The sequence below is a fragment of the Pseudogymnoascus destructans genome (assembly GCF_001641265.1).
Source record: "Pseudogymnoascus destructans isolate 20631-21 unplaced genomic scaffold scaffold_2, whole genome shotgun sequence".
NCBI lineage: Eukaryota > Fungi > Ascomycota > Leotiomycetes > Thelebolales > Thelebolaceae > Pseudogymnoascus > Pseudogymnoascus destructans.
In genome coordinates, this window is record NW_020167521.1 from 863,231 (window position 1) to 874,666 (window position 11,436).

An 11,436-nucleotide genomic window follows, 5' to 3' on the forward strand; every position below is an offset into this window, starting at 1 on the left:
CTAGCCCTTGCTAGACAGCCAGATTGTCCAGTCGTTAGGATGAACCACAATGGCCTAGATAATCATGTTGGACACCACGCATTGCAGGACTACCAGATGCAGTTGATGTTGCTTGAGCAGCAAAACAAAAAAAGATTATTGATGGCACAAGAAGCTTTCAAAGAGCAAGATACTGCGCCACAGACAATTCCTTTTGTACTGAATCAACTCAACATCGCACATATCTCTGTTAAAGAGTTGCTAGCAAATCTTCCCACTTATTTTCAAAATATCGAAGATTTCAAGTCGTCCATTCCCCGAGATATCAAGACTCTGCAAGGCTATGAAGAGAAGCTCGATAAGAAGGAAGCCGAAATCAAAGCTTTGGAGAACAGGTACAACGAGCTAATTCAAATGACGCCAGAAGCCCAGCAAGGAGAGCTACAGCAGGTCAGGGATAGGGCCATGCTCACAATGCAACAAGATCGGGAAGGATTGACGCGAGATAGAGACAATACTGTTGAAAAGATTAAAGAAAAGAATGGACGGATTGAAGGGTTGGAGGTGGCGTTGGGGAGGTCCAGGGAGTTGATGCCAGAGCTGATTGAAGACCTGAAGAAATTGGCCCCGAAATTGCGTGATGTGCAAATGGACAATTCTAATGATAGCATCGGAACAATTGGAGATACCCATGGAGGTTAGCATGTATTGTGGCGTTGCTGTGTACGTATTAAGCATCTAACCTTACAAAGAGAGACACAATTGAGAACCATTTCTCTTTGTATGATTCCCTTGCTAGTCGGAGCAGCGTTTGTTTGTCTGTATATAACTTCTGTCGCTCCTTGTACTAGGCTGAGTGTCTGTCAGATGTATCAGGCATATTTGCTGTTGCCTCCTTTATGCGCATATCGAGCTCTCTGATTTCAGGTCTTTAGTCAAACTCCTCTTGTTCTTTACGTAGAAGCTTTCTTGAAGCGTTCTTGTCACATCGATGGTCCATACTTCGCAACGTCTCAATGTTCTCAGTAGACGAGGTTTCGCCGAGAAACGCTGACAAGGCATCTACACAAGGCATTCTACCTTAACAATCTTTAACGCGTAGTCTTTGTCATATGTTTTTGTGTTTCGAATACTATGAACTGTTAGGAGCTCGCTAATTCGGCCATATCATGATGACGCATAGTATTCAATAAAGTCTTTGAATATAGCACTGTCGTGTTGTAGAGTTGCCTCTATCTCCAGTCCCTTTACACTAAGAAACCTAATTATCTCCATTAGTACACCTATACACAGTGATAGGTTTCACGTACTCTTTCTATAGAATCTCTACACTCTCGTGCTTGTCTTTGGTAGCGCCAGCTAGAGACCGTTGTTCAGTTTGGCTTAACAGAGTCTGTCGATCAGATGTACTCTGTGCAGAATAGCCTCGCTTCTGTGCCAGAGTATATCGATCTTCTTGAGAGAGCGTTCTCCTTCCCATTGTAGCAGGTAGATAGTCCTTAAAAGAGAATAAAATTGTAGATGGTAAACAGCGGAAAACCAAGGTGGTGGGAGTCTGCCTCTTTATACCATTTCGACGGCTCACCCTCCTCAGCCTCCTCAGCCTCCTCACCAGCTCACCAGCTCACCCATCGCGCATTCAATATCGCGGTGCAACACGTCTCAATTCTTGACCCACCTCTTGCGCGTCGAGTTGGTCTCCATCACATATTGGGGGCGGGACGACCTTGGCAAGCAGCAACATCGTGAGGGCCTCAATATCCTGAGGGCGGCGACGCTCACCCACTAGGCCAGATGGCACCGTTCTGAGTAAAAAGCAAGTGAAAGCTTGAGATCGGTGGATTAGTAGTTGGGGGGTGACCACCAGCGAATACCCACTGTTGTATGTTTTTTTGTCTTTTTTATACAATAGATTTATTTTCTCCTTGGTGGCGTGGTAGATTTGCCGTGTCCAAACCTTGTTTCGCCGGCACGTTCATGGCTTCCTCATCGGTTCGCTTCAGATCGAAGGTTGCGTATCACCTGAAAGATCAATTCAATATGTAGGAGCTGCATCAGGTGTATTCCTCTAGAAGGGTGTCATAGTATTTACACCTACAACATACTTGCAGAATGAAGACAGAAGGCAAAGGTTACCAGGGTCTCGGAACGGAGAATGTCACAAGGGCTATGTTGTTCAAGATATATATTTTTCTTCTCTAAGTTTAATCTCGTGCACCATCTCCACGTGATTCTTGAAAAGGATAATGTTGCCAAGAAGTAGCCCTTCGGCCTTGCAAACTGGATGCCTGCATTCAAATGTCCCTGTAGTATTCTTCTCCAAATGCCTCTCAACGTGGTCCATCATCTTGTCGGGTTTAGAGAAGGTGCGCATCCGTCTGTCGTAACTCTGTCGATCGTCGCCAATGCAGAATATGCACTGAGTTGTCTTGCACTTCACAGGAAATGTTTCAGGAACAGGTGATTCTTCCTTCACCTCGGGGGACCCTCCAAGAGGAGACCCCGAGGACGATTTGCTCAGCCGTGACTTATGACACTGGACTTCTTGGCGACGAGATAGTGCGACCATTGTGTCGATGGCATGAATCCGTCGTATGACTATATCACGTGCATTCAGATCCTTAGAAAGGTCGCACATGATTTCTTGAAGCTGGGCCCGTTCCGGCAGCTGGTGCTTGACGACAGGCTCAACATAAGTCGGTGTCACGACTTTGACCTTCTTAATGATCTTCTCAAGTTCTTCGTTGTGGATACGGTAGAAGTAGTCTCGGCGGTACTCCCTCTTGAGCTCTCGCTCAAACGTCTTGGTTACTGTAGCAATCTGTCAATTTAATTGACGATATTCTTCACCAGCTTCCGTTCCAATTGAACCCTGAACAAATGCGTGTCCATACAAACGCTTCAGCTCCAAGCGAAGCTCTTGCTGTTCAAGCTTCAGCTGCACCAGCTCTGGATTGGGCGGGAGGTCATTGCGAACATCGTCAGGTACTGTCTGAGGCGCTCGGGGATCACAAGTGAGACTCATGTGCGTGAAGGCCCGGAGGAAGCCAGAATCGGTAGGCTGGTCTAGGACTGCATCTTGAACGATAAACCTGACTTTCTCATTGTTGTATGATCCGCAAAAGACGCCAGTCTGAGGATTGTGCCTTAGAATCTGGTCGCGAACTGCTGTCGTCGCAGCCCCTACGCAATCGTCAGTTAAAGCAAGCTATGGTCCATGAGAAGTTTACCGTCAACAGCGTTTCCTGTGCCTCTGCGAAAACAGTAGCTGGTTAACTTCTGCTCAAAACCAGTCGCCCAGCCGAGACGATCAAGGTAGTAAGCGTAGGTCGAGTAGCGTAAAGCCTTCCACTCCGACGTACAGAACAAATCGCACGAGCGCACCGCCTGACGAAATATAGGCCTTTTAAGCATCTCCGGCTTCCAATGAATCAAGACAGCTTTTGTAGGATGCTGCAGATGACTTGTAAATAAAGGCTCTGCGTGTGAATAGCCTTCGACCTCAATTGCATCATCCTTTATTGCATGAGTCAAGACATGGCTGATAGGGCAAAGTATGGGAAGGGCTTCTTCATGAAAGAGGAAAGTCGTGCTAAAGTCGTGAAGTTAGTTGGGATAAGGGAGAGGCATTGTGGAGGGACATACGGTTTCGGTTTCCTATCAGCACCTTTGTGATGGGAGAAAGTGATCTCCATGCCTAGGAGGTCTCGTTCTCCCTGTGTAGGGTTCCGAACAATCCAGAGACGGATGTCCTCGTAACATAAACTCTTATATTTCCGTTCCACAGTGTCAGGGTCAAAGTAATCATCGTCATATTCAGTATCGCTTTTATTATCCCATGGCGCTCGCCCTTGATAATTTGGCTCATCTAATCCCTCTCCCTCATCTACACACTCATCTTCATCCAAGTCATTAACGGCATCCCAGACTTCTATATGTGGGCGTTTGCGAGAGGTCGTCTTTCCGCCTGCACGCTTTAAGGCATCAACCAGCTCGGCAGGTCGACAACCAGTATAGATAGAAAGGAGCATTATTGTTGCGGTCGTTAACCGTTGGTCCTCAGTCGGAAATACGGAGGTATCCCGAGCCCAGAGATGAGTGAGGAGGAGAAGGATATCGTCTGCTCCCAACACTGGTTTGGCCTTCATCGTCCGTCTGAGTTCGAATTCGTCTGCCAAGGTCGTATCTAGATACTACAAGAACGGTGTCAGTGTCATGTCTTCCATAAGTAACATTAAATATAAAGCATACCTTAAACACCTCTTTTGCATCGTTTGTATCCATGTGACGCCCATTGACCCGATTATAGAGTTGTTTGAACTGCAGCAGATACTGGTGGACAGAGTTAAACGCCTTAACTTTATAATTCTCGCAGATGAAGCATAGGAACAACATGGTCTTCAGTTTATCGCATTGCTGAATAGCTCCTCGCACGTCGTCTACACCCTGAAAAGCACAGAACCTTATCTCGAGTAAGTGATGGGAGCTTTGAGGGGGACGTTGTCGACTTACTTGGACCACTTGCGCCAGATGCCTCAGACATTCTCTTTCATGGCTTCGGCATCCTTGGGTTTCTGAGATTTGGTGCTGAGCTCTCGTCCCATAACCCGGTAAGTTACAGAAGAACTCCGGTCGCAAGTAGCAGAAGCAGAAGCAGCAACAGCAACAGCTTCACAGAGGCCTAGAACAACACCACGACTTATAGAGGAAGCTACAATTGAGGAAATAGACAGAGAGGGTGAAGAAGAGATATATGACAGTGATTTAGATGAATTAGCCTAGTAGTAATTGAACAATTTCAATTTTTTAAAGGTGGTAGTGGTTTGATGGGGTGGTTCCGACCCCACTACCCCCGTTACGCCATTACCCCCGTTACGCCATGACCTACGTTATGGCAAATCTAAAATTGTTAATAACTACCTAATAAGGCTAGCTTACATGCTAGCATTTTTAATTATAACATATAAGTATATAAATTATCTAAGTTTAATAACATTAAGCTCTAGCAAGTCAATTAAAGTAATTATTACAAGTTTGAATTATATATCACGTGATGTGAATTTGTTTGTGAATTTACCTGTAAAATTGAAATAGCCGGTCTGGCCATGTAGCCGGTCTGACCACGACCTATGTTAATAGTGCAGCCAAAGACTCCAACAGAGAGCATGACATTTTTGAGAAAGTATTTCTGAACAGCAGTCAGTCCACCTGATTTTCCAACACTTCACAAAGCAAATACAGTAACTTACTCTCTTCTACAATAAGTCGTGGCATTCTCAACACTCCTATAAAGCGATATATTCATAAGTTAGCAGATGAGACAGAGCGGCTCAATACATGCCACATACTACAACAAAGGGAGACAGATAACTTGCGCTCAATTATTCAGAAGCGCAGAGTACAAAATAAGGGCAAGAGAGCAGTTTTGAAGGGTCAATTCCACATCACAACTGAGGAGTTGCAGTCGCAAGTAGCAGAAGCAGAAGCAGCAACAACAGCTACATCACAAAAGTCGAAATTATCAACAACTCCACAAGTTACAACATCTATAATTGATCTAATTGATGATGGGAGTGAGGAGGAGCTATTTGACAGTGATATAGATGAATTAGCATGGTAATGGTAGAACTATTTTCAATTATTTTGAAGCTGCTCATATTTTGAAGGGGTGGCTTACCCCACCATCCCGGTATGGCCATGGCCCCGGTATGGCCACGACCTACGTTATCAATATCAATTAAATCAATTACAGATGTTGTAACTTGCGGTGTTTTTGATATTTTCGACTTTTGTGATGCAGCTGTTGCTGCTTCTGCCTCTGCAACTTGCGACTGCAACTCTTTAGTTGAGATGTGGAATTGACCCTTCAAAACTGCTCTCTTGCCCTTATTTTGTACTCTGCGCTTCTGAATAATTGAGCACAAGTTATCTGTCTCTCTTTGTTGTAAGTTAGTTAATAGGGTTGTAGATTTGATGGGGTGGTTCCGACCCCACTACCCCCGTTACGCCACTACCCCCGTTACGCCATTACCCCCGTTACGCCATGACCTACGTTATGCGTGGATCACAGCAAACAAACACCAAGAAGCTGAGGGGGTGTGTGACAGGGAAGTCACGTGTAAACAAACAAATAGGTGTGGCACAACAACTAATGTAGGTCGTGGTGTAACCGGGACCATGGTGTAACCGGGAATGCGGGGTAAGTTAGGCCAGTGCAGCTGCCCCATCAAAAACATCATCCACCTCACTTGACCTCATGAACCAACCTGCCCATTAACGTAGGTCGTGTCCATACCGGGATGGTGGGGTAAGCCACCCCTTCAAAATATGAGCAGCTTCAAAATAATTGAAAATAGTTCTACCATTACCATGCTAATTCATCTATATCACTGTCAAATAGCTCCTCCTCACTCCCATCATCAATTAGATCAATTATAGATGTTGTAACTTGTGGAGTTGTTGATAATTTCGACTTTTGTGATGTAGCTGTTGTTGCTGCTTCTGCTTCTGCTACTTGCGACTGCAACTCCTCAGTTGTGATGTGGAATTGACCCTTCAAAACTGCTCTCTTGCCCTTATTTTGTACTCTGCGCTTCTGAATAATTGAGCGCAAGTTATCTGTCTCCCTTTGTTGTAGTATGTGGCATGTATTGAGCCGCTCTGTCTCATCTGCTAACTTATGAATATATCGCTTTATAGGAGTGTTGAGAATGCCACGACTTATTGTAGAAGAGAGTACTGTATTTGCTTTGTGAAGTGTTGGAAAATCAGGTGGACTGCTGTTCAGAAATACTTTCTCAAAAATGTCATGCTCTGTTGGAGTCTTTGGCCGCACTATTACTGCATCTGTTGTAGGAAGCGTAGCTGCGCGGATAACTGTCTGCGGTTGAAATGGCTGTAGCCCACTCCCTCTCCAAGCAGAAGCTATATTTGAATTTGAAAATGCAGCTGCTCTTGTTTGTATGTATGCATCCATCCATTCTGCTTTCTGTATGCGTAGGAGCTGCGCCTCATTAAGGTGTGAGAGGGCTGTTGTGAGGTGTCTTTTCAAAGGTCCAAAAATTGCAACATCAAGTGGTTGGAGTATATGTGAGGTATGTGGAGGTAGTATAAGGAGCGATATGCGATTCTGTATGCAGTGTGATATGAAGCTCCCACTTATATGGCTGTCATGGCTATCACAAATAAGGAGCCTTTGTTGTAGTTGTCCATTTGGAAGTGTTGCTTTTGCTCTTGTAGAAGGCTCAAAAACGCGTTTTAGCCACTCATATCCATGAAGATTGCTTGTCCATCCTTTTGTATTTGCAGAGAAGTGCCATTTGCTTATAACATCCTTTGGAATCCAGCTCTGTAGTACATTCTGTCCCTTGAAGATAATGAGGGGGTCGGTGGTTGTTCCATCCATGCAGATGCACTCAACAGCAGAGACCCATTCCTGCCTTCCTGGATGTGCCTGAAAACGTGTCCTAAGTGTAGAATCGACTATAATTCGTGTAGATTGCATTGTTCCAATTGAAAATCCAGTCTCATCCATGTTGTAGGTGTTGTAGTTTTCGATTTTTTGCTCTGTTGTGAGGCTCTTGTATGCGTCAAACCACCCCTTCAACACCTGCTTTGTGACCCCATTCATCCTTTGTGCCTCAACCCTTCTTCCTAGCTTAACACGTAAGTTAGGATGCCTCTGAATGAACCGTGGCACCCAATCTTGCCCAAGTGGTAACTTAGGTAGTTGGAGTTGTGGTTGTTGAGTTTGTGTCTGTTGAGTTGGTCGGGTCTGCTGAGTTGGTCAGGACTGCTGAGTCGGTCGGGACTGCTGAGTTGGTCGGGACTGCTGCTGAGCCGGTTGGTTTGATGGGGTCTGCCAAGCCACTAGTTAGAAATAGCCGAGTCTGCCAGTCTATGGCAGGTTTGATGGGTTGGTAGTTGACTTGACTGAGCTGGTTAACTCTGTAGGTTGGCTCACCTGGGTTTGGAAGACCCGACACTTGTTTGACCGGACTTCCTCTGCAACCTCACGTAATATGCGATGGCTAGGAGCGTAACCACTTGCAGTAAGATTTTTGATCCATTTTAAAAGGGTCTTTTCTTGGGTTTGGGAGAGTAATTGATGTTTTAAATGTGCTTCTTTATGTGAGGTATGTCGCCCTTTAATGCGGCTAACAACTGTATCAGGCCTTAGATGTAAGGCCTTTGCAGCAGCATTTGCAGTTTTATATAAACCAGATTTTACTCCAGCTACTGCTTCAAGTATTAGAATATCGTGTTCTTGAGCTTTTAAACTCCGTTTGCGTACCATAATAATGGGGTAATTGATAGGTTTGGTGTGTTGGTTGATGGGTTTGATGGGGTAGTTAAGTGCTCGCTTACCTCACCATCCCAGTATGGCCATGGCCCCGGTATGGCCACGACCTACGTTAATTGATCTAATTGATGATGGGAGTGAGGAGAAGCTATTTGACAGTGATATAGATGAATTAGCATGGTAATGGTAGAACTATTTTCAATTATTTTGAAGCTGCTCATATTTTGAAGGGGTGGCTTACCCCACCATCCCAGTATGGCCATGGCCCCGGTATGGCCACGACCTACGTTAGGGCACCAGTTGGGTATTATGAATTAAACTCAATCTAGAGAAGAAAGGAAAGAGAAGAGGAGCACTCGAGCAGTGGCTTGATCTATATACAGCTATGTTGTTGTGGAGTGAATTCTCTTTAGCGAGACCAGTTCTGAGAATTCACTCCACAACTGAAAACTTCGCTCCAACCCCGGAAAGCTCCCCACACCCCTGAACCCCCACTCGAGCTGCAAGGCGCACTTGATATCGTAACAACACCATGGTCCTGGTTACACCACGACCTACGTTACTGTTAAGCTTGTATTTCTACACTTGATTTTATGTCACGTGATCCAGAATCACATGACTATAGTATTAGTAGTTAGGCGATCCTACATAGAATCATGTGATTAAACTAGGGGCCGTGGATAGGATATTCACGGGGGTAAAGCTTTAGCTATAACAATTGTGCATTTCTAAAAGTGTAATCTAAATCTCGCTCTTGAGATATAATTGAATTTGTACTTGTAAAGTGCTCAAAATGGAAGGGAACCTCAAACAACACCCCATCTAAGGTCTTCACCCGTGATACAGCCACATAAGAAAGGCCTAGACAATGCTCTCTTTGATTTAAATTTAAAACAGCCTTGGAAAGAGTCAAACCTTGACTTTTATGAACTGTAATTGCATATGCCAAGCGCAAAGGAAACTGGGTACGCGAACACGTAACACCCTTAAACTCAAACTGGCGAGTAGTAGGAAAAACAGGTATAACTCCTAGGCCACAATGTGGAAATTGTGGCCCAGAGTACTCATCAAACTTAATGAGTAATATTGAGGGTAGAGTAGAAGGATCTAGCCCTTGATCCCATGTAATATCAAAAATCGAACCCATTGAACCATTCACAAGCCCCATTTCAGTCCATAGATTAGTTGTAAGCATCACCCTAGCTCCAATACATACCTGGATATCTGCGCATAGGTTATCTGCCTCATCGTCAGTAGCCTTTGCAGCATTCCGGCCCTTGTGGCAGGCCAGAATCTTCTTCACAGGCCTGTTTGCGGCAGCCAACTTGGTCGAGTTTGTCTCCCTCACCTCCTCAGTTGTATAGTAGAGGTGTAGAGCAGGGCCAAAGGCTGCAACCTCATCAGGGGCGAGCTGGTTTGCAACACGTGTGCATAAGAGTTCCCAGCTCTCCCTTGACAACTGGGATACCCGAAGCCCACCTAAAGCAAGGCGGAACATGACCGAGATGTCGTCGTCCCCCTGCTGGCGCATGACCTGAATTAATCGAATTGTCTGGCGAAATGCGCGATACAACTGGTGGCCCTTGATCGCATCGACATGCGAGTGTTTCAAGGAGTAGAGAGGTTTCCCTCCTACAGGCGGAAGCTGGAAGAAATCTCCACATAGCAAGACGTTCACACCCCCAAATGGCTGGTGTGAACTGGTAGGAAGAATCGCTCTTAATCGGTCGTCGATGAGGGAGAGAGTTCTCACATCGATCATTGACTTCTCATCAATGATGAGAAATCTACAATCCCGAAAGAGAGATTGTAAGGATTGTAGCGTTGCGATAGATAGATCCAACTTCTTTGCCTTCACTGGGAGGCGTAAAAGACTATGCAATGTCTTCCCCAGAATGTTGAAGGCAGCGATACCTGTGGGAGCAGCGCGGAAGACAGGAGTCTGCTTCCCAGCCTCGGCCGCCAGCTCTTGAATGCGGGCGCATATCTTCAAGAGTGTGAAGGTCTTGCCGGACCCTGCAACCCCATCGACATTTAAGAGAAGCTGGGAGGGATTGTGCAAAGCTAACTCCTGCGCGTATTGCGAAACAACCGCATCGTACAGCTTCCTCTGCTCCCGATTCAAGGGAAGCGGTGACGAGTCCATCGTGACTAGCTGCGCAGTAGGGTTTTCGGCCTTCAGCTGGGCCCAAATATCAGGAGATATATCATATCGGCCGACGTGTGGGGACCAATCGTAGGCACGGTCCATGTCGCGGGTGCCTAGGCTGTTGAGGAAGTCCATACATGTGAAATCCTCATGAGGCCTCCGGCGAGCAAAGGCCTCGAAGTCGGCTAGTGGGTGCTCATCAGGCTGCTCTTGGGGATCGTCATCGCTATCGTCATCCGAATCGTCAGATTGGGCTGCTGGGTCCGTATAGAAGTCCTGCGGATGGGCATGCAACTGGAGACAGGCGCGAAATGCGTCGACGTACGACTGGTAGACGTGGCCATCGACGGACAACAGGTCTGTCCAGTCGACGAACGGGTGATGGAGCATGAGCTTGACCCGGCAGTAGTCAGAATAGGTCTGCAAACTCGGGTCATCCAAGTACCGTGGGAAATAGTTTATAACCCGTGGACTGGCCCGAGGGCGAACCCGCCACGTCATCCAATCCCAGAATCTCAAACAGTCAAAGAGCGACAGGGGCAGAAGCGCCGGGTTTCCATTTCTCGTATCTGCAAGTCGATCGCGATATCTCCGTAGAGCAGAACGCTGAGCCGTCATCTCACCAGACTCGAGGACAATGAGGTCCCGCTGGACGTCTTCCGGGCGACAATCGAGGCTCACTAGCATCCGCGAGGACTTCTGGACTGGGAGCTGGAGCAGGATATGGGACACCTCCTGCGCAGACCAATCGCGCTCCCCGATCAGCTTGTTCAGCATCCTCGATACGAACGACAAGAGAGGTGCTCGGTCGTTGATGTAAGGAAGGACCTGCGCCTGCAATTCCGCGTAAGAGGCTGACGCCTTCTCAGGCTTGGAGACGTACTTTCCAATGTACGAAAGCACAGCACGCAAGGTGGTCGGGGGTTGGATGTCAGTGTTGGCCATCCATCCCATGGCGATGATGGGCGCGCACTGGTTGAGGGACGCCTGGTTCCGGGCTGGGGAG

General features: G+C 46.5%; 1 protein-coding gene across 1 annotated transcript; it reads left to right on the plus strand.

Annotated features, from left to right (window-relative positions):
* Positions 1–39: 39 nt before the first annotated feature.
* On the plus strand, positions 40–681 carry VC83_00905 (uncharacterized protein; the record flags this gene model as incomplete). The annotated part of the gene is made up of 1 exon (XM_024464592.1): positions 40–681. One exon carries the CDS (start codon positions 40–42, stop codon positions 679–681), a length of 642 nt encoding a protein of 213 aa, XP_024327868.1.
* Positions 682–11,436: the final 10,755 nt, after the last annotated feature.